This window comes from Pipistrellus hanaki (assembly GCF_964339955.1).
Source record: "Pipistrellus hanaki genome assembly, chromosome: 7".
In the NCBI taxonomy this organism is placed as follows: Eukaryota; Metazoa; Chordata; class Mammalia; order Chiroptera; family Vespertilionidae; genus Pipistrellus; species Pipistrellus hanaki.
Genome location: NC_140509.1, coordinates 72,323,566 through 72,348,673, shown reverse-complemented (window position 1 = coordinate 72,348,673; position 25,108 = coordinate 72,323,566). Strand labels below are relative to the sequence as shown.

At 35.9% G+C, this 25,108-nt stretch overlaps 1 protein-coding gene across 7 annotated transcripts in view; it reads right to left on the bottom strand.

Moving 5' to 3' along the window:
• Positions 1 to 25,108, bottom strand: part of PTPRK (protein tyrosine phosphatase receptor type K) — a 449,847-nt gene that overhangs the window by 212,122 nt on the left and 212,617 nt on the right. For all 7 annotated transcript variants that reach the window (XM_084889601.1, XM_084889599.1, XM_084889603.1 and 4 more), the window contains exons 4-5: positions 5,440 to 5,521; positions 4,614 to 4,729 (exon numbers count right to left, since the gene is read on the bottom strand). In XM_084889601.1, the coding sequence (XP_084745727.1) occupies positions 4,614 to 4,729; positions 5,440 to 5,521 (198 nt within the window). The remainder of the gene's footprint in view (positions 1 to 4,613; positions 4,730 to 5,439; positions 5,522 to 25,108) is intronic.

Below are 25,108 nucleotides of genomic sequence, written 5' to 3'. Positions count from 1 at the left end.
CTCACTTTTCCCCCTCATTCATGATTTATTAAGTTAAATATATATGTATATAGTAAATTGGAGAGATCTTAACTTCTGACAAATGTTTATATACCCATTAATCCAACACATGAATAAAGATATGTTTGCATTATTCCTGACATTTTTCCTTGTCCACTTCCAGTCAATCCTCACCCCCAAGAAACAAATATTATTCTGATTTCTATCATCCTAGATTAGTTGTATCTCTTCTAGAGCTTAATTTAAGTGAAATCATACAAAATGTTTTTTTCTGTGTGCGTCTGTCTTGAAAATGTGATGTTGCTGAGATTCACCCATATTGGCGGATATTATCAGTAGTTCATTCTTTGTTATTACAGAGTAATAACATTCCATTACTTGAATGAACCACAGCTTGCTTATCCATTCTCCAGTTAAAGGACATCTGAGATCTTTACAATTTTTATAAGAAAACTGTTACAAACATTCTTGCTCTAGTCTTTTTGTGAATACATGCCTTTATCTCTCTTCAGTAGATACTTAGAAGATGAATTGCTGGTGCCATGTTTGTTGTTAGTTTATATATTCACCATTTCTTGCTATCACATTATCTACTATTCATTTTAGTAAGAGTTGAAATAAAAAGGACATGACTAAAAGTTTTAACCTATAAAAATGTCTAAACTAATTTTTCTGTGAGAAAATTAACTGACATATCTCAGTAATATAATATTATGATTTTATTATTTTACTCAGGAATATAGCCAGTACAAATTGAAATTTCATTCATGATCTTATTTCCTAAAACCTGCCTTTTACCCTCAGCCTTAAGTTATGAGCCACAAATTATCTACTATTGGAGGTTCCTTAGCAACACAAAGTGACTTGTTTCTTAAACTTGTTGTAAGAATGGAGGTGGGGGAGGGGTGGCAGAATCTATTCATGTAGAAAAATATTACAAATTGTAACTTGAAAAAAATTGTTATGTTTATATCTAGATATACGCTACTTCATTGAGCTTTATTACAAAAGAGGGATTTGGAAATTCTCTAAGAGAAACTAAAGACTGTATTCTATGTCCTTATCTAACTTAAGTGAACACAATTTTTAAAACTATGTTCCAGGAAGCATCATGATTTCACATATTTCTAGCTTGTTGATCCTCATCACACTTCTAAAAACATTCATTCATGTTGTTTTCTGTATATATTTATGCTGAATGCATTTAAGGTGGTTCACTCAGATTATGTTTTGTCATTGTTTACTAAATGTACAGAATAAATTATCTATTCCTAAAACTCTATAATCATATAATCCAACATTTCACAAAAAAACAAACTCTAAAGTTATATCCAGCACCACTATGATAGGCTTTATCCTACATTAGCTCAGACAACTCATTCTTTGCTTTTTGTATCCCCATTTTTTAATTTACCTAATTTGTATGCCATTTTAAATAATAAAAATGGTTAAAATATGAATTGTAAAGTTAAGATAATTAATAAGTGTGGGGGGGTATTTATCCTCTATATGTATTTTGATATGTAAATTTTTCTAAATATAAAACAGTAGCAGGCATTATGATCAGAATATTTCACAAACATTGTATTGTATTATTTTTCATGTAAAATAAAAATTAGCTGCTCTGTTTTTATTATTTTTATCCCATATTTAGACAACATTTTACCAATTGAAGTGCAATGCTATATAATATATCATTTGGAGGACATAAAAAAGTTGATCACAAATTTTATTACACCTGACCACAGCAGATGTAATAGCTAATCCCTTATTCCATTATTTCTTTGATAGGATGCAGTGACCTTGCATTGAGTTGCTTCAAGTACATTTATTCCCAGTATTGTCAGCAGATATTTTAAGTAGCTGTTCTCACAAAGATACTTAATTTAAAAGACATTTTCTGCATTAAAACCTAATAACATAAAAATCAGACAGTCTTCCAACAAACAAAAAAAGGTAATCAAAGCACTATTTCAGGCCATCAAAACTACTATAAGATCACCCTAACTGGGTTGGGTCAGTTGATAGAGCATTGGCCTGTGGACTGAAGGGTCCTGGGTTTGATTCTGGTCAAGGGCACATGCCCGGGGTCGCAAACTTGATCCCAGGTGAGGGACATGCAGGAGGCAGTTGATCAATGATTCTCTCTCATCATTGGTGTTTCTCTCTCACTCTCTCTCTCCCTCTCCCTTCCACTCTGAAATCAATAAAGATCTATTTTTTAAAAGTACTATAAAGACTGAGTTTAGCATCTTTAGCTGGAACCAATTTTAGTCTCTATCCAACTCCTTTTATAAATAAGGAAAATGAGACTCAGAATAGTTCAATAAATCCTCTAAGCCCACACAATGAAGTAGATTATCAGAATTAAATGGTTGGAATTAAGGTTAGAATTAAGAAATGGACTTCCTGATTTCTAGGAAGTTGTTGCACGCCAAGCAAAAAATGACTTGACATCTATTTGTATGGGTTGGCTTGTAGATTCATCATGGAACCAAGATTCTGTCTGCTTTATGGTGTTTCTACTATTTTAACAAAAGATGAATACATTTCTAAGTCACTGGCCACTTTCTGATTGACTCATGTTATATAGGTATGATAGCTAGTCTCATTTGCTTGAAAAGATCCCTAAACTAAGTACTAGACAGTTTTCAATCCTTCTTAAACATGGGAAATAATATTTAAGAGAGTAGGTAAAGGTAACATGAGTAGTATTATTGATAAATGTAGAAAAGCTTTTTAATGAATACGGTAAATATGTAGATTGCTAAGAAATCGGGGCAGTCTCAATGTCAAAATAAAAGAGAAATACACAAAAACACCTAAGCAAAAGTAAATAAAAGGAAGAGAAGAAAAGCAGAATTGAAGTTGAACAGAAAATTTTTATATTCATCTTAGTTTGAAAAATAGCAGGAATAAATGTAAGAAACTATCATGCAATGAGTTGATACATAAAATAGGAAACAAACAAACAATAAGCAATATTTCAACTGCATCCCACTCAGATGGGCCAGGATGACTGGTGCAAGAAGGCAGCTGGTGTCTGATATACAAAACCCTTTTTATTTCAGTGTCACATTAAATCCTGGGGCATAAAATCAGGGCAGAGTATGAGCTTCTATTTCTCTGAGGATCACAACTAAAGTTAAATGCCAACTAATATTCCTACCTAAATGAAAATAATTAGCAAAATGATCACAAAGTATGTCTAACAGTATTTTTAATTCTCTTATTTAGGCTGAGAGGGAGAAACTAAGAGGGGCTCTGACTTAATGTTTAGCTGATAAAAAAAAGTTGCATATTATACAATTTGCTCTCCAGGAATAATTCTCTTATATTTTAATATCTGGAGGGGAAATAAGCACAATCAGAAAAAAAAGAAGGGGCTTCATTTCTTTTTCACATATTCAGTATGGTATCCTGATACCTGCAAATCAAATGAATTTCAAAGAAATAGTAATTAGATTTATATGATATACATCTGCTATCTAGTTGTATTGTGGGAATTAGATGGAATAACAGATTTAAAATATCTAGTATAATATCAGGCATTAGACTAAGTATGATTTTTTTAAATCTTTTTTATTGTAATCATTACCCAAACACCTGCAAACTAATGATTATCCTCAACACTAATATCACCTCTATAAAGATATAGTAAAATAAATCCTGATGTCAATGTTCCACAAAATAAGCTAATCTTACAATAATTTCTTTTTTGGTCTCTATTGTATCCTCAGAAGTTTAAAATACAAACTGATTAAATCTCTTCCCCCATTCTGATGCAAATAGAAGCAACATAATAATAAATGTGCATAGAGAATATTATTACTTATATTGTAACTTCAAATTTTTTGTTCAACAGCTGTTGGAACTGCTCTTCACTTCTTCCCCACCCCTCACTACTCCCACTGCCCGGGGATGGACAAATAATTTCCCAAAAATGTGGCACTTTTCTTAGTCTATTGTTTTCCTTCTGATTCTTTTATAGATCTTTAAATGTCCCATTTATGTTTCCCCAACATATATGCTAAATTGCAATTCATTAAATACATACTTATTGATATTTAATATATGCAAGGCAACAGTCTTGACAACAGATCTGTGATTAACCTTTATGCACAAGAATCACGGGAAAAAATTAATTCCTCTTCCAGTTCACATTTCGAGGAATAATCCCAAAAATGTCATAAGATACTTTTTTTAAATGCATTTGAATATGACAGTTCCTACTTAAGTTCTTGTTACTTGAGTTTTCAAAGTATTAAATGAGGAAATTTTCATTATGGTCCTATATAGTGAATCTAGAAAAATTATTTTTACAATTTGTATATAACATTAGGAAATCATTAGGTTTTCTTAGACACTATTCAAGTATTTTTTAAACTATATCATGTTATATTTTTATTCATATTCCAAAAACAGAAATATCTGAAATGAATCTGCAGCCAGTTAAAACTCTCTTTCTCTCTCTCTCTCTCTCTCTCTCTCTCTCTCTCTCTCTCTCTCATATGCACAGAAAATAATGAAACCACAAACAGGACATTTGTGAGTTGTTTTTTTTTTTTTTAAATCAAGTGTACTCTTTAGCTCAGATGCCAACTTGGGCTTACCTGCAGCCACAGCTTGTTACGCACAGCATCTCGCCCTGTAGCAATACACTGAAACGTAGCGTTCTGTCCTGCATTGACCTCTACGTCCCCCAGACGGAGGAAATGAGGAGATTTATCTGTGAAGACAGGGAAAAAATTATTGTTTTAACACAGAGAAAGCAATCCATGTTACTTTTTTCCAGTAGAAGAATGTTGTTGATATTATTACCTTTGCCCAAGGTTCATAACATATGGAAGAAATTTGAGTTTTCTTTGCATTGGAAGATACCACTTCCTCTCTCATTCTCCCAGTTCTTTTCCTCAATAGCTCTATCACCTATCCCTCCATTATTGTTAGAGCAATGAACACTCAACAATTAGGGCAGAGGATTGCCAAAGATTATTCATGTGGGTGTTAATAAAACATCTACAAGTCAAAGCAAGTAAAGAGATCAAATAGGCACAAAACAGTGCATAATGGAAAAATATAATGAAAGCATGTAATAATCTAAAATACTGGCATGCTGACTGCTACACTTTAAGCAATTGGATCTTTATTATTATTATTATTATTATTATTATTATTATTTCAATGATATAACCCTCTAGTACTTCAAAGAACAAGGGAATATTACTATTTCTCTCAAACAGATTATCAGCTTAGCTACTGTTATATCTACAGTTCTGAAAAACATTTGATTCAAAACCTCTAGATATATTTCAGTGCTCCCTTAAAACTGAATAAAGGAGACAGCAATGATCAAATGATGAGTGATCAACAGTCACTGCCAATGTAAGACAAGTGGTGAAAGAGCATAGAAAAATACAATTCTTAATCACAACCTACCACAAGGATAGCTCAATACTTGGATGTCATCAATGGCAATATAACCACTTCTCCCTCCTGAGACTTCAGCTTCAAATATTACCTGTCAGGAAAACAAATAGTAAACATTTAAAACAATCATTTACAAGAAAATTTCAGAGCAGAAAAAGAATAGCCATAAAATGCTTAAAATTTTAATTTGATTTTCATCCTATAGGAATTTAAAATGTATCTTGTAATGTGAAGTCATTTCCTAAACCTTTCACAAATACACAAAATAGCTTTTTGAAGAGCCATCAAATTACTGAGGTCAGGCAGCTCTCACTAAAATTTTTAAGAAACTACTATAAAGTGTTGTTAGATTTCCTGAATGGGCAATACACATACACAATGAATAGGAAAATCCAGCGAATCAGAAATCCCTAAACTTATCTTGTTTATTTTCTATCTTGTGTTATTTATTTAACATAACCTAAGCACTTACAATATCCCAATCAGTAAGCTAACCAGTGAAAATATCAAATGATCAAAACTTTTTAAAGAGTTGAATTTTCAAAGATAGAGCTCATCTGATAGATTAGTGGCATTCCAGGCAAAAGGGATAATATAAAATGGAATAAAATAGAGCTGTGTGTTTGGGGACTAAATAAATGTAATCTATATGTCTAAAAGGCTCAAAGAAGAAGAGATGAGACTAGTAAAGAAGGAATGGTAGACCTTGAACACTGTCAGAGTGATGTCAGGAGTATATCCTGTCAATTGTTCTATATTAATAAATATCACACAAACAAAAGTGTCTATGTTCAAATATTAGCTCATGTTATAGAGCATTGTTGTTATAGTCAATAGCAGGACTTCACATAGCCTTTCTTTTAATAATGTGTGCTGTGAGGTTTCAAGAGAAAATAGAGTTAGCATGCCATATTTCAGCATTTTATTTGACTATGGGTTCCTTTATTTGTGAAGATACACAAATAATTTTGAAAAACATTTTAAGAAATGTAAGGGGAGTTTGTGTTTACTGTAAGAATTATATAATCAAACCAGTCTATTAGAAATATATTTGGCTATCGGGTGAAGATGACCTAACAGAAGATATGACTGGAAACAGTCTGGTAATATGGTAGCAGCAGTGGAAATAGAAAAACGAAAAGAAAAAAAGGCAAAGAATACCAAGGAAACAGACCAACTAGAACTCACTGACTCATTAGTTGTAGTAAGAGATGGGACAATTGTGATTCTTGATTTGGTCCACTAGATCAGTGGTCGGCAAACTCATTAGTCAACAGAGCCAAATACCAACAGTACAACAATTGAAATTTCTTTTGAGAGCCAGATTTTTTAAACTAAAACTTCTTCTAATGCCACTTCTTCAAAATAGACCTGCCCAGGCCGTGGTATTTTATGGGAGAGCCACACTCAAGGGGCCAAAGAGCTGCATGTAGCTCGCTAGCCACAGTTTACCAACCACGACACTAGATGAATGATACTAATGGAGATTTCTAGCCAGGACTAGTGATAAATCAAAAGTACAAATTTTAGGGAAAAGATAACTAAGTACAATTCAGACATTTCAAATTTGCTTTGCTTAGGATACATATAGGGCAAATGATTAGTAGAGAGTTAGGCAGATATATCTGGAAAAGGAGAAAACCACTAAAAAGGAGGCAAGAAGACAGTCAGCAGAAATAAAGCCAACAAAGATTGACTCAGACACAATGGTCAGGGGAGGCAGAGAAAGAATTATCAGGAAGCTTCAGGCAGGCCACCACTCCCACCAAAAGGATTAGAAAAGTCCAGATAAATGACAATAACCAAAATTCAGAACATCAGATATGCTCATAAACAATGGCATCTATATGAACACAGATTTAGGAGGGCAGTCTCTGCACTTTGATCCTATGATCCATCTCCAGCCATGTCTCCTTTTCCTTGGGAATATTGGCCAATCCTGGGATTAGACTGTGATTCTAGCTCAGCACAGATTTAGGGTCACTGATGGAGGTAAGTAAAAACAGTGAAGCTTACTGTCATCGGGTGAAAATAGAAAAACAAACTAGAAATTTGGGAAGTCTGGCTTTTTAAAAAAAGACATAGGCCATGGTATATGAAATACAGGACAGAGGTCAAGAAAAACTATAATTAAAAAGTAGCAACTGGAGGTAGCCATTAAGAGTTTTCGGGTAACTTTTTGACAGACAGTTTTACTATAGTGGAGAGGCAGAAGCTTTATTGATGGCTGAAACTAATTAACATTTATTGCACTTACTATAAACGAGAGACTGTCCTAAACTACAGTGCACATTCATGCGAGCAGCTGGTGGTGTTTGCCCCCCACCACACCATGCTCCTTTAATCCTCACTACAATCGTTTGGATTAGGAATTATTTTTATCCTCAATTTAAAGAAAAGTTAAGTAACTGAAGTCTAACAGCTAACAAGTGGTGGAGTCAGGAATGGACCTTAGCTAACCTACCTCTATGCTGTATTCTTCCATCAACTTCACTACACTTCCCTCTCAAGTTAAAGAAGCAAAGAGTGAGCACATTTCCTTTAAATGGGCTTTCAATTTCCTTTTAAAGTCTAAAATTTAAACTAAAAAAATAATGTCATTTTAAATAGCATGCTAATTAGGTATTATGTGACTAAATACCAGTATCATCAGCATTACATCCTTCCTATCCTGGTGCCATATTTCTGTATCCACCCAAAAGCCAACTGACAATAGGATGCACACAGTATCTCCCATCCATCCACTCCCCGCATAAACTTTCTCCTACGTCAAGTCAGCTCTTTTCCACTTCCAGTTGGCTCTTTCTGCCTATTAATTTCACTGGAATAAGTTGAAGTGAGAAGTTAGGAGAACAAAGTCTTTGGGGGAAGAGAAATGCTTTATGATGAAAGGATCGCTAACTCATGAGCAGATATATATGTCTGTATGTATGATGTATGCTTCACATAAATGTATTTGCCATGAAAACAATTATCTTGATACTTTTTAAATAGCGGTACAAAGCCTTAGCAAGAAATAGAGGAGGGAATAAACTCTAAACAATGTATAACTTGAAAAAACTGTGGTTATTAAGCCACTTTCTTTAGGATGAGAAAACTTAATACTTGATTCCCAAGTTTCCCATTTAAAAATTCTTGAGCAAATCACATAACCTTTTAGAGCCAAGTCCCAATCCCATAATACAGATAAATTGCAGCTTTCATTGCAATACTTTATGAGGATTAAAAGTGCCCAATGTAAAAGTGCTATATAAACCAAACGGTAATATTATCAACCTTGTTAACATATAAGATTTAGATAGGTGTATCCCAGGAAAATATTTTACTTGCTTGAATAAATAGTTCAATAAAAGGGAAGACACTGAAAGAAAAAGTGAGAAACCCATTTTGAAAGCAAAACAAGACATTCTTATAAATAGACCACACATCTGTATAATTAATCATTGCTAGTTATTTCAGTTTTGTTTTAGTCAGCATTAATTAAACTACTTTAAATTCTAGGCTTATCTTAGTTTTACCTTCTCGAACTGTTTAAACTTCCTTCGTTCCATATAAATGATATATTTAAACATGATTACTACACCGTTGAGAAAAAGGTTTATTTGTTCTTTTAAATGGAGCTTTATTCTGGACAATAAATTTAGGCCTTAGTTTAAAAGAAGCGGTTCTTCATTAAAGAAAAAAAAAAATGTTTCTCTTTTTTAGTGACCTCATTTTCCCTGCTAAGTGTTGTCTTTGCCTCATTAACAAGAGCTGGAGGAAATTTCTAAGATCAGATTCCTTTACTGCTAAGGATCTAATCAGCTTTATCACTTCAACAGAGCCCTCACCTTGTAAGGCTCTTCTGTCCGGTCAGGGGAAACAAATCCGAACAGCTTAATTACACAGAGCTTGCTTGGGCTAATGCTCGGGTCAGGTCTAATGCTCAGTGTCAAGTATTCTACCAGGGCTTCCCAGAAGACAGAGCACTGAAAGCCGTACCAGATGTCAACTTTAACCCATCCAGGAGGCCAGCCTGGGAACAGAATAAATGGGCTCCGCTTTTTACGCTGCTTTCACTCCACTCCATTACCTGAAATACTGAAGGTGATGATTCTAATCAAATTTTTGCTACTCTAGCAACATTCTTGGATTATTAGCTAAATAAGTGAAGTAAAAGTTAAGTTAAAGGAGAAGGGGGTGGGGGAGAAGGCAAACCCGAAAGAACAAAGACAACTTTATCCTTTGGTGAACTGAATGAATGCAGAGGAAGTACCAGATACAATGGAAAACTGAACCCGGAGTCAGGAAGCCTGGGGTTTAGTTGTTGGTCCACTGTTATATGTAACCCAAGTAATGTAGTCACCATGTCTGTGTAGCCTCACCTGGGTATCCTTGGCCTTGTCTATAGCATGACTTCTTGTGAAGACTGAATGGCATATGTGAAATGATTAAATGATACATGAAATATCACGTAGTATAAGATATTAAAGATATTTAAAATAGCTGGAAAAAATGTGCACTTCATTTTCTTTCAAAATGTCATGTTAAAACTAGTGTTGCCTCCAAAGTCAGATTCTGTACATGTAACTTTAACTTATGAAAAAAAATTATGAAAATTGCTCATGTGACTTCATGTAAAATTGAAACCTCAGTACCAACCTCAGGGTTTAAGGGAGGATTAAATGAGATAATACACAGGAACCACTCAACACGGTTTTGGGCACACAGTAAATGTTCTATGTTAAGGGGCACCGCTGCCATCATGGGAAAACATTCATAAAGGACACATGTCTTACCATTCCCTCTCTCTCATGAAAACCTTTTGGCCACAATTTGGGGGGCAAAAACAACAGAGGAAACTGGTATTTTATTCGCATAAACCTCCCTGACTTTGTGTTTTCATGATTTGAATTTTTAAACACTGAGCATTGCTAATGTAAAGTTCTACATAAATTACACATTTGCCTTCAAAGAACAAATATACAAAAATCAAAACCTATTTAAAAATATTCACATTCAAACTTTGATAATATTAAAATATAATTCCATCCATATCAAGGGCTACTACAGCACCTATGTCTATATCGTCATTACAGTATATGAGGCCTCAAAGTCAGAAACTATAGTTAACTCAACTTTGAGTCCTCAGAGCTTATTCACAGTGCCTGGCACATAGCAGGCATTCAACAGATGCTAGCTGAACCATAACAACAACAAATTATATACACACACATACGTACACACATATTTACAAATATATATGAACAAAAGTACATCAACATCATTAAATATAAATGACCCTTCTCTCTGATGTAAACTCTAAACATTGGATTCTCAAGGATCCATCCTAGGCCACCTTCTCTCTTTTGGGCATACCTTCTACCAGGTAGGATAAAGGAAGACAAGTCTGCAAAAGGACAGAGGAGACTTTGGGAAAAGGTGAGGTAAAGGAACCAATAGGGGACTTGCCACAGAGACACTGAAGTCATCAGGCTGGTGGAGAGCCTTAGGAGTGGAGATAGCAACTAGCACTAAAGTTTATGATGAATAGAAGAAAACGCCTTGGGGTCCAAGGAAAGGCAATAATGGGAAGGGTGACAAGATTAAAAGGGAAGAAATCCAGAGGGGTGGAGTGTTTCCTATCCATTAACCTGATCCCAAGCGCCTTGGGAGTTAATATCTGCTCTTTTAGAGACGGTTTTGTAAGACGTGTCCTCAGGCTGGAGACACACACAGAGCCTGATTACAATGGCAGCTAACCGTTTAAATGCATTTTCAAAGTCTATCCTCCTCCCACTGAAATATAAGGTCTTTGAGGGCAGTGACTGGTCTTACTCAGCACAGCATCTGTGATCCGCAGCTCCTGTTGAAAGCTGGAGCTAGAAGGCGTTCCATTATGTTAAAGAAAACAAGTCTGTAATATCCGTGCATTCTGGTAAATGGTTTTTGCCTTAAGGGAAAGTATGGAATAAAGAATTCATTTACTTCACCTTTACCTAACTCAGAAAATGGTGTTGACATAAAATAACTCTCCCTTGAGAAAGTTCAGGATAATTTTCCCAAGCTAATTTAGAAATTGTGAAAATATAATTACTTCCCTTGAATAGTTAATGCTATAAGGAATGCATTTTTTGCTTATGGCCCCCAGAAGAGTAAATTGCTATGTGGAAACTTCAAAAACTGGAACCTAGTTTCTTTCTGAATGTGAAAATATTCTATTTCTGTTCATACATAAATATTAATATACACAGCCCAGCTGGTGTGGGTCAGTAGTTGAGCATCAACTTATGAACCAGAAGGTCACGGTTTGATTCCAGGTCAGTGCACGTGCTTGTGTTGTGGGATGGATCCTCTGGTGGAGGGAGTGCTGGAAGCAGCCGATCAATGATTACCTCTCATCGTTGATGTTTCTATCTCTTTCTCCCTCTCCTTTCCTCTCTGAAATCAACAAAATATATATTTTTTAAAAGATTAATATACACATAACTGGCAGGCATTGCAAAAGCCCCGTGTAGAGCAGGTAGTGGCTGGTGCCCAATGCAGCTCCTCTCTCCAGGCAGTCGATCTGGAATTCTGCAGCCTCAGTACAGTGCGAGAGAGGGGGCTTCTCCCTGGCAGACCTGCATGCTAGGCTGGCTTGCCTACTGATTCATGCGATAGTTGAATTCTGAGAGTCTCACATATGAAAATGCCTTCCTTAAAGCCCTGGAATGAATGCATTAACAGCCTTTGCTGGCTGTTTATTTGTTTCTTTAGTTCCTGAAGGAGATAAATACCTGGACTGCAAAAGGTACATACGTAAAATATGTAAGCAAGGGAAATACTGGTACATTCTTTGCCTTTAAAGCTGCTCGCAGGAATAATTAGGGCCTTCTAGTTATATGCCAAACATGGAAGGCAGTTAAGATCTATAATAAAGCTCAAAATGATTCTTCATCTAAAACCCTTTCATATTGCAGATTTTGGCTATCCCTGCACCTCCATGACTTACAGGTGCAATAAGAATTCAAAAGCAGTTCTTTTGATTAAGACATGCTAAAATTAAATACGGCCAGTTGCTTAGGACCTTTCTTGTTGAGACTTAACCTTAGCACTTTGCAGTCTGCAGAGAGTAATTAGGTTTCCTGAGTACAGACAGGCTTTCTGAAAGCATGGTGACAAGGTCTGGCACTCAACAGAAGCTGCTGTTGAACAGCTTGCTTGCTTTCACATACACAACACACACACGTGCATACACACACAATTTATCCACACACAATTATAATAATGTACTAGTGACAAGTTGATCTTAGAATGCAAAGTCTATGTAGAGCATAGCCAAGTACTCTTGAATAAAATGACAATGTTACAAGAATGCCCTGAGGTTTAGCATTGTCAATCACCTATAGGTGGTCGGCAAACTCATTAGTCAACAGAGCCAAATATCAACAGTATAACAATTGAAATTTCTTTAAACTAAATTTTTTAAACTAAACTTCTTCTAATGCCACTTCTTCAAAATAGACTCGCCCAGGCCATGGTATTTTGGGGAAGAGCCACGCTCAAGGGGCCAAAGAGCCGCAGTTTGCTGACCATAAGAACTTCTACATCATCTAGCACAGGTGACAATACTAGTTATATCAAGACCACACTTGCGTGAAAACAACTACAACATCCACCCAAACACAAACCTTTTCAGTTATACAGTTTGTCTGATAAACAACAGAATATCAGTCAAAGCACACACCGGTGTCCAGTAAAACAATAAAAATGCAAGATCACAGTTCCAAAGCAGGAAATAAAACCTAAAGAGATTTCACATCAAAGTAGACTGTATTTAAAAAAATAAAAATAAAAAGCCCAAAGAAGGTGATTTTCAGAAGGCTTGGCACCATAATGAATATGCAAGCATAGTACGTTCCTACACTTCAAATTAGCCCAGGGAGTTGACTGTCTCTAATGTAATCACCAACAGTAGACCTAAATGAAGGAACTAACAATAATTATTTTAGAGCCTATGCTAAAATATTTAAGTTCATAAAAATAGTCCATTAGTTATTTAAATTAATTTTCATTCCTGAGATGAATGAAAACACTTGTAAAACATTGTCAATAGTTTTTTTTAATTTGAATAGATGTTGATGTTGATTAATATGATTCTGTAATGTGCTTAAGTGAGAACCAGATAAACCTTTCATCTCTGAAAACAAACTCAAAACCTGGACCAAAAATAAATAATATTCACAAAATAAATGCAAGAGGAGTTGTATTCTTTGTATGTTCTCCCTAGCTTTAAGATCCCTTTGGGAGCATTGGGGGAAGCATATACTGCTTTTCCCAAAGGGTTTTGAGATAAGCCTTTAATGAGAATGGATATACACTCACACATACATGCACACACATACACACAGCACAGTCACAGAACAACTCGAATCTCTGTTCTGGGATCACTGTGAGGATTAAAAGGGACTGTATACAATATAGGTGGTTCTCCATAAATGTTAACCTCTTCCTCCCTTTCCTGTTCTTCTCCAGGGGCTGAATCATCCTACACAGTGCCTTAAGACCCCAGCCAGTTATAACAGGCAGCGATAATAAGGTGGCTCTGATGCTGAAGGCCACCAAAAACACCTTTTGGCTCCTCAGCACCACACTCTACTTTCCCCATTACCTATTTCTAAAAAAGAAAAAAGTTTGCACGATCTGACACCCACATCATTAAAGTACCCTTACGTGATTCCTTTTTTCATTTCAGCAGCGAGACTGGGGAAGCTGGCCACAGTACAATGTGCCCAACGCCTTTTAGAGGCATCCCCAATTCCAAAGTAGGCAGATAGAGCATAATACCATATTCCAAGTGCGTTTAAACATGTATTCAGAAATAAATTGAAATAGGGCCCAATATTCATGGCACAGGCTAATTTATGTTAGGGTAGGAATTTAGCAAAAGAGAGGAAAAAGTCAAAAAGGCAATTGGAAGAAGGAAATGAAACAAAGTTAACTGAAATAACACAAGATCTAAAACTGCCATTCAATACATGTTTCATCCTGTGGGTCTGCCCTTAGCTACATAAGCAAGCAACTTACACCATAAAAGATGTGGTGTAGCACTAAAAGTGGAGAAGCAAAGGCTAGCAAATTCATCAGCAAAATGTCATTTCTGGATCTTTACTATCATAGCTCCACCATCTGCGTTATATTTTATAGTTAGTTGTCTGGGCCAAAAATAAAAGATGACTGGTTAAGGTTGCTATTTCTATCAACATGACACTGAATTACAGGACTATTTCTCCTCGCTTCTAGAGATGTGCCATTTGTCTTCCTGCAATCCACAGGCAGAACCTTTTAAATTTTAGCACCGCCAGTCCAATCTTACACAGAAAAGTAGACCACTTGCACAACTATTTCTGGGGGAAAAATATGCTTTCAAACTAACGCAGTAAGCCTGTTCCTTAGCAGAGGTTAGTGACTTTCAAGAGCATTAATTTATAATCATACAGCTCAATTAAGAAAATTAAAATTAGTAATGCAACCTATATTTACCATAACATGAAATACCTACTAACATGTAAAATCTGTGGATCGTATGAACTTTAATTATAGAGAAAAACAAGCTGCAAGTGAACCAGGTAATTAACTGGTAGCATAACCAGATATCAAGGCAAAGTTCAACGGAACTTGAACTCTTCCATCACAAATGCGGACATATTAATGAGTAATTATTTTAAGGCCATATATAAAGAGAACTCTTTACTTTCATCATATTGGTTTAAGAACTAAGTCATTTCAAAAGTACTCTAACCTTTCCCTGTTGAAAGGTTAGTGTTATGGTAGAGAGATATTTTATACAAAATTAATTAGAGTGACTGGTTTCTGTATTCCTACTAGTTTTAGTCATTAGAAAAATAGCACTGATTTAGCTATGTCTGTAGTGTTTGTATAGACATGTCTGTATTTTTTAATTTAAAAAGTATTTTTGTTTAACTATTAGAGATGTCCCCCATTTTCCACACCTTAACCTACCACCTTCCCCTCTCTTTGGCCCTCACTAACTTTTCTTTGGTTAAAAAAGAAAAGAAAAAGAAAAAAGAAGAAGAAAAAAAGAGAGAGAGAGAGAGAGAGAGAGAGAGAGAGAGAGAGAGAGAGAGATTATGGGAAATCCTTGAAATTTCAATAAGAAAATCACTACATAATATTAAACCAAGTGAGGTAATAATTAAAAGTTCCAATACATTATGTTAAAAATATCAAAATATTTTACTTATCCAAAGGTACTACAGAGTTAAACATGAATGTCTTAGTTGACTCATGGATTAACTAGGTCTTGATTTTTATATTTGTCTGTTACTTCTTCCTGAAGTACCCATGCTATTACTAGAGAAAATTGTTCAGAAAAATCTCAAGACAATGGGAAAAGAAGAAATGAAATAAATTGCAACAAAAATAGTAGTTTCATTATCTACTGGCCCTTGTAATATAATATATGCATTTGTTCATTACATAACCACCTGACACCTAATATGCATAAGAGATGAACAACTCAGAAAAAGTTAGTGCCTTCACAAAAAAAAAAATTTAAAAAAAAAATCCTAATATAGAAGAAAGACAATGAACAAATGTATGGTATGGTGGCAAACTGCTATGGCAGTAAGGAGCTAGAGAACAAAGGGGTGAAGAAACTTTCAGTGATCAGCGAAATCTCTGCAGAAACCTGAAAGAGAAGATGGCTGGAGTATCATTGCAGACAGAGGAAAGAACAGCACAAAGACTTTTAGACAGAAAAAATCTTAGAACATTCCAGAAGCATGGGGCAAGGTGAGGAAGGCAGAGAGCAGTAGCCAACTTTGTGTGAATTTAGAAACGAGTTAGATTCACAGGAAGAAATTTACATTTTTATTCTAAGTGTGTTGAGAAGCCATAAGAAAATTGGGTAGAATCCTTAATATCTGAAATGTGTTGTTATTTTATTTATTTATTTTTTATCCTCACCCGAGGATATTTTTTCCATTGATTTTCAGTGAGAGTGGAAGAGAGAGGGCAAGACAGAGAGAAAAACTGATGTGAGAGAAACACAACTGGTTGGTTGCCTCCTGCAAGAAACCTGACCAGGGCCTGGGCCACGGAGAAGCCTGCAACCTAGGTACATGCCCTTAGTTGGAACTGAACCTGGGACCTTCGGTCTATCCACTGAGCCAAATAGTTTTTAAACACACTGAGCCAAATGTGTTTTTAAAAGATCAGTCTGCAGTGAGTAGAATAGTCTACCAGGGACAAGAGGGAAGCTGGGAGAACTGTTGGGAAGCAAGTGTTTGAGGTGATAAAGGATGGGCTTCACCAAAAATATTCCCATTGTGAAAAAAATAAACAATAAAAAAAGACCAAGAAAATTATAATATCTGTAGGGCATCTTAAAGTAAATGGATAAGGTGGTACATAGCTCGAATCTCGAATCTATAGGCTATGTTGTGCCAATAATAAACCCATCTGGACATCTCTATACATCTAGATGGGAAGAAAGAAAGGAAGACAGGAAGGAAGGAAAGAAGAAAGGAAGGGAGAGAGGAAAAGAGGGAAAGGGGGATGGAGGAAAAGAGGGAGGGAGAAAAGGAGAGAGGGAAGGAGGGAAAAAGAAATGCTTTGAGTTGGACCCTTACATGGTGGATTAATTAGTTAATGGCACCAACAAGCAAAAGTGATGTGACTAAATCTAAAATCCAATACAAGGAGTCACTCAGCATGAGAAAGTTTCCGTGCATGCAGATGGCATAAACAATCAAGGGTGCTTTATTTGGACCACTCGATGCTGTGTGCTTTTCTATTACAGTCAAATATTGCTTTCCAAGCTTGGATTTCATCCCAATTTTATGGGTGACCAACTAAGCAGCATGGTGAAAGTTACCCTAAATGCAAAAACGGTTAATGCACCAATTCTATGTCCCGTTTCAAACACATTGTCTCCTTAGATTCAAACAGTGTGAGATAACTGAAGGTCAAATTATTGAAACCAATTAAGTTCACACAGTGAAAATATAATGTAAACTATTTCTTTCATAAGTGAATCAGATGGAGAGTCTTAGCCTTATGATAAAATACAAATATTGATCAGTATCAGTAGTTTAAAATCCTAAAATTTGGCCTTTATTCTTAATTGCAGGAGTGAATTATTTTGAAGAGTGTTCAATTCCCCAAATAAAAAGAGAATACTAACTTCTCAAGAAGAAAGAAATTAGAGTATTTATTTACTTATGTTATCTTTATAAAATCTAAACCCTAAAGTATCCCCAATTACTTGGGCTGGGATCCCGATCGTCACTTATCTTGTGACCCTGAGAATATTACATAAGCCTCCCACATCCATTCTTCATTCTCTGAAACATGAGGCTCGTTTGAAGAGGTCATGTAATAACATGTAAACTGTTGTAACATGGAGTTGGCATTCAAAACACTTTTTTTTCCCTATCAAAGTCCTGCTAAGACAGGGTCTGGCTCTAGTGAGGCTTCCTACATCCTACAGCTCTCAGCCAAGTCCTCCAGTCTGATGAAAAAAAAAAAAAAGAGTTATCCTGACCTAATTCAGGAATCTCTTGAGTTACTCATGTTATCTCCAGGAACAGACCAATGCCTGCAAACTCTGATTCCTGTTTCTCATAAAAAGCGACTAACAACCAACTCCAACTCACCCACCCACCCAACACACCTACTCCAACCACACTTATGAGGATGATGACAAACAAAACGGAAAAGAAACAAAACAACTGCTGTTTCCTGAGCACTCAACTGCCAGACAGCGCTTTAGGCAATTTGGAACAAATCTGTAGCCCAGACACAAGAAGTAAGTTGAACAAGGAAAGAGATAACAAGTGATTCCACTGGGATTATAACTGGATTTGACCTTTAAAACTGTGTAACTCTTCTTTTAATATTTAACTACTACCAATAATTCACAAAACAGCTTCCTGAGAAAAGTTTATAGTAAGTAATTTACCAAACAACCCACAAGACTGGTTCGCTACATATAAAACCTCCTTGTCTGTGTTCTGGGAAATGTGTCTACGTACAATCCTTGAAACACTGATTACAATGATCACTTCCAGCTTACATATTCTAAGAATAGTATGCATCTACACACAGAAGATATATATCAAAATTATCAGTAACAATAGAATACACATTCAAATCAAAGATTTCTGAGGGGGGAAATGATCTGATAATTCTTACTGGAAAGGGCATGAACAAAAGAGCTTAAGAAAATCTATTTTCTCTATCATATCAACTATGTGGGCTAATGGACCACTATGATTGCCTAGTAATTATAAGTAAATGTACAGCTCAGCTGAGATATATACTCAACCATCATAAAAATACCAGCATTATATTTTAGCACATGAGAAAAATCATTCCTCTTTCATCCTAATAGAACACTGGAGGGGGGAGGAAATGGGGTAGTGGTGGCAAGAAAGAGTGGAATGGAAGCACTCACATATAAAATAATCATTATGTCAGAGGAATAGACACATTACACCTTTCCAGGCTTATACCCTAGAGGTGTATGATTATCTTATAATCATTGCTGTTCCTCAGAAAAACAGATTTTGCTTCACAATACATTTTTTTTTTAAAGTGAAAAATGTATTACCAGAGGAATTTGCTAAATTGATGATGATGACTTGACTTTACCCACATTTGCCACTAAATTCCAAGGGTCATCCATTACTGAGAACAAAAGGACATATTTTCTAGATAAGAGCAATCGTAAAATGCAAAGAAGGTGAGAGAAACATCATTAAAGTTTATATAAAAGAAGTCAGATAACTATTATAAGCTTTTTGTGAGGAACAGGGTCCATATTCAGAAAAACAAAGCACCAAAAAAAGGCCAAAAATATACATATATATTATTCTGCAGTAATCACTGTGCCCCAGTGAACAGTAAAATTATCTTAACAATTCATTTGTTTTACAATCTCTAAAACACAATGGCTCTTGTTAAATTACTGTATAAAAAATATGATCGTCTAACTTTAAATCAAGTTATATACTACAGATATAAATCAAGTTATATACTACAGATATATTAAGCTCCCTTTAAATGTAAAAGTCATCCAAAGTAAAATATTTTCAAAATATTGAACCTGTTCTTACTATTTGGTTTTTGCTGGTTATATACTCTCTTAAGACAAAATGAGATAGAATGTTCATCCATGAGTTTAAGAACAAATGCAGAAGATTTAAGATAGAGCCCTGAGAGACACATTCAGAGTGTCTTGCCTTTCCTTGGTAGAAAAGTGAAAACTATATTTTTAATATTCCTTAAAGGAATAATCATTAGTCTGATTACTTGCTTTCCACAAATGAAATCTACAATAATAAAAGAGTAAGATGCAAATTGACCATACCTTCGCAACGCCCACCAGCCAATCAGGAGTATGCAAATCAACCCAACAAAGATGGCGGTTAATTTGCATGAGCAGGTGCCAAGCAACCAGGGGCAGGGCGGGATGCTTATGCTATGTCCACAATGCAGGCTTCCACACCACCCCAGCTCAGCTGCTCCAGGCCTCTGGGTAACATGGGAAGGAAGCTCTGGGACAGAGCGAAAAGGTGTCTCTGGTCAGAGCAAAGACAGTGCCAGTAGACGGGAAGGAAGGTACTTTTTTGCACAAATCTTCGTGCATCGGGCCTCTAGTGTAAATATAAACTATTAATGACAATGACTTCTGAGTACTCATCTATTATGTAATCTTCTTCAGTCAATTCCTGTACTAAGATCCTGATCAAAAGAAACAATACAGATGAAATCATAAGCAATATGCTAGCAATCTGATGTCACATACAGAGAGATTACAGGAATCAGTAATATCCTTGTCGAGAGAACAATGTGATAATAAAGAGTCTCATATCTCACATGTTAAGGGTTAATTGGTTTCAGAAAAGTACTATAGGGCAGAAATGTGTTATCTTTGATAAAACAAAGATAGTTTAATAAATTCCCTCTAAAATTCAAGAGTTTATCGATTTTATTAGGAAAAAAGTGGAATTTAATTGTCCTGCAAAAATGCAACTACTTTATTGTAAGATGACAACTATAAGTAAATTCTCTGAACCTGTCATTTAAAATACATAAAGAAAAACTAAATTTCTATAATTACATGTATAAAAAAGTATTATTATATGTTAAGTAATAAAACTAGCAATGTTCTGAACATGTAAATAACTGTGAAACCAAAACCATTACAGAGGACAAATAATGGGAATGCCTGGCTGGCATGGTGCAGTGGCATGGTGCAGTGGTGGAGCATCAACCTATGAACCAGGAGGTCACAGTTCGATTCGATTCCCAGTCAGGGCACATGCCAGAGTTGCAGGCTCAATCTCCAGTATAGGGCGTGCAGGAGGCTGCGGATCGATAATTTTCTCTCATCTTTGATGTTTCTATCTCTCATTCCCTCTCCCTTCCTCTCTAACATCAATAATAAAAATGCATTAAAAATATTTGGGTCCTAACTGGTTTGGCTCAGTGGATAGAGCATTGGCCTGTGGACACAAGGGTCCCAGGTTCGATTCTGGCCAAGGGCATGTACCTTGGTTGTGGGCACATCCCCTAAGGGGTGTGCAGGAGGTAGCTGGTCGATGGTTCTTTCTCATCAATGTTTCTAACTCTCTATCCCTCTCCCTTCCTCTCTGTAAAAAAATCAATAAAATATATATTTTTAAAAATATTTGGGATAAGGAGCTTAAGGGGCAATTCTTCATTTTAGCACCTAACTGTGTGCCCAGCACTGCGCAAGCCAACACGGAAAAGGGGTTAAAGGAGAATACATGGACACTGTCCTTGGTAGCAAAGAAGTTATTTGAAAAGTAGCTGTCTATAATGCATCAGATATGGGCTATGAGAGAGCTGCACATATCTACTGAAGCACAGGGGGGGAAAAACACAAACAAATGTCAGGCGAAGCTGGAGAAAGTTCAAAAGAAGGTTCCATTCCATCTGACATGAAAGCAAATAAAGGTCTGATGAGAGAGGCCTGAGTCTTAGACAAAGGACTCTGATTCCCCCAAATCAGTTCGCAGGATGCCCTACCTATGGATACTGATGCCCAGGAGGCCAGTTAATCAGAAGAATGGCATATAGGAATCTAAGTGATGGCGGGAATAGAGAACATTACCCTGATAGGAGACCCATTACAAGATAATGTAATTCATGAACTGACTGTTGTTGTTTTTTAATATATTTTATTGATTTTTATTTTTTACAGAGAGGAACAGAGAGGAATAGAGAGCTAGAAACATCCATGAGAGAAAAACATCCTTCAGCTCCCTTTTCCGCACCCCCTACTGGGTATGTGCCTGCAACCAAGGTACATGCCCTTGACCGGAATCGAACCCGGGACCTTTCAGTCTGCAGGCTGACACCCTGAGCCAAATCGATTTTGGCAGAACTGACTTTTTTTTGTGTGTGTGTGTGTTTTTTAAATAAGGCATGGTTTGGGTTGTGATGAAAGTTGAATCGGTTCTAACTACAAAGTTTTCAGCCAGAGAGATTCTGAGAACAATGAATGCGACTCACAAAAATATAGAAATTGGGACACAGTTGGAGTATAAAGAGTAAATATAAATAGCTCACATGCCCAAAGTCTTAAGAGCTAAGCACATAAAACAGCCAGGGATTCTTATACAAAATCTTTCTTTCATTACATTCATTCATTAGTCCTAGGTATAAGAACTGACAGATGTTAATTTGGGAATGTAGTTATCAAGTTTCTTAAAATCATTGGTATAGTATATAGGAATGAGTACCTTCTCTAAAAAGCAATTTCTGGATAATGAATGTGCTACAATTTTTCTATGTAATAAGGTAAAATCAATTTAACATTCTCTGCGTCTTCAAGAAAGTCTTTAAACCAATTAAATTAACTTTCTCTTCTGCTGATTGTACTTGCTAGTCGATTATCCTTAACCCAAATCAGAAAGTTCTTGCTTTTGAGCCTTGATAGTTTCCTAGAAACATCTCCCAGGTAACTGTAAAGGAGATTATGCTTCCCCATAGAAATGACATTATAATTTGGGTAGAGTTTTTGACATCAATGAATTATGAAGTTGTCAGTTGTATATTATTAAAATGGAAAGATAATGCAACTATATATTCATGCACAAACATAATCATTTTAAAGAGAAAAATGATGATCAAAGTCATCTTCTAGAACTCTGATACCTGGGAAGCCTCAGAAAAGATCTAGATTACAATATCCTATTTTCCTAGATAAGAAAAGAGACACACATCACTTAAATTGGAATCCAAGAGGTTTTATTATATTAGAGATGGGCACAGGACTTTAGCTGAGTTCTATTGGTTCAAAGGTAAGGTGATTAACATTCTATTACATGTCACTCCCCGACTTTGCAAAGCCTCATACAATGACCGTAAATCATTATCACTGGCTGTAGGAGGAGGGCCAGTGTACTTAAAAGCAAATGTATTCCACATGAATATGGCAATTCTACCACCTAGAATAATAAAGTGTGATATGTTCATTAGACCAGACAACTGAACAACCTTCTGGATGACCTTCTGGATGAAGCCAGGGCTGCGAGGGCAGAGGTAAGCCACTGTGGCTGGGAGTGCAGAGCCCCTTGCATGAATTTCGTGCACCATGCCTCTAGTAATCCATAATATGCAGCATCCATTAGTCTTAACTTTAAGATGGGCTTTTGGAGATTATTCAGACACTACACATCTTCAAAATGCTACTCAGGAAAATTTTAATTTATTTTTTCACCAAAAAAAGAAAGAGAAAGAAAACCATCTTTAAAAATGACTGTTTAAATGTAGCCCATGTAGCAGCATCTTGTCATGGAGGATTCAGTGAGCCAGTCTAGCATCAGGAACCAAGATTCTAACTCCTGCTTTGTTTTTAACTGCATATATGCTGTATAAATAAGATGACAGGACTGGGTAGCTAGCATTTTTTCTTCTTTCTTTTGATATATATATATATATATATATATATATATATATATATATATTATTTTAAAGAGCTACGAGTATGACTTCTTCACCTTTTGGTGAGTAACACTCGCTATATTCAGGTCTTTAACATCAAGAGCAGCCTAGAAGGAATAAAAAAGGACAGATCAAATACTGTGTGAGTGCCATGGTCAACGGAGGGAGGGAATAGAAGCTGAGATACTTTGCCTTAATAATAGTGGGAGAAACACAAACTTCAAAAAAGAAAGTCTTCTGTAGTCAATCCAAGGTAACTCAGAGAGACAGCTGGCAGAAGACCAGATGCAGAGGAAGACACAGCAGTTGCCAAGTTAAAAGCAAAGGAAACATGGTGTCCTGCTGCCCCAGAGTCAGAGCAGTGATTACTGGTTAAATGCTTTACACTTCGACAGGGATGGAGAGGGGACCGGCCAGGTGTCCACAATGTAGACATGGTCCTCCCAGGTTCCTAAACAAATGGAGATGAAAGCGCCAGGGGGAGGTTGGAAGCAGATGGTTTTATTTGCCCCCACCCTGTTATCAGCTTTATAAGAGCTGGAGCTGGAAAATGGCTGATAAAACCAATGTAGTAATCTCCCCTGCTACGCTTTGATCTGGCTTTCTGGCAAGAGTAGTTATTATCCACTCAAAAAAGAAAAGGTCCGATCAGGTGCAAATCTCTATGGACACCCTGGACTGAAGGCAGATGCCCCCATCCTCGATTAAAGTTTAAGTATTCACAAAACACTAGCACACTGGTGTTCAAAATTTTGAAGAAATCATTACTCAGACTTGGCAAATTGTGATTATAATATCCCTGGTTCTCTTCCAAGACTACTGATGCATAATCTCTGACCAACGCTTTCTGTTCTCAGCAAATTTGACTAGTTTTTTTTTTTTTTCCACTTGATTTGGAAGAACTGGAACAAATACACTTAAAATTAATATCCATATGAAAGATTTAACGTGACGTTTATTAGGAAAACAAGTATTATCATATTAACAACACTCTTCAACAGACTGACAATTTAATCACCTAAAACAAAAACCCAGATTATCAACTCTAATGTTTTGCATATGTTGATTATATTGGATTTATCCACATATGAATAAGCCATGAACACATAAGTTAAAGAAAATGTCAAGTATTTACAGAAAGCCATTGGTATTAATATTCTGTGAAGTTCCAGAACTCATTTTATGAAAACTCTAGATTTTCCACCCTAATGGAGTGTATAAAATTGAGTTTATAAGCCTAGAAGTTTGAAATTAAACCACCTAGTAGTTCACAGATCCAATATTATAAACTTAAATCTACCAAACTCCTTCAAATGCACAATCCAAGACTTCATAGTCTCTGCTGCCACCACTTCAAGACTGAACTCTGGCTCTGGCCGGTTTGGCTCAGTGGATAGAGTGTTGGCCTGCGGACTGAAGGGTCCCAGGTTCCATTCCAGTCAAGGGCATGTACCAGCTAGAATCTCTTAATTACAAATGCCCACATATTAAATTATTGCACAAACAAGAGCAAAAGATTCTGCTCAAGGCAACATATGTAAAGTCTCATGACAAATGTAAGTAATTTAAATACTAATTTCTTTACCAATATCAACTAATAGCATTGACCAGGACATCTTAAAAGAGCAAAAAATAGTCTGTAATCACAGAAGAGAAGTTCAAAAGTTCCAAAAAGATATGTTTTCCTTATTATTCTTTTCTGTTTACAGATATTCTG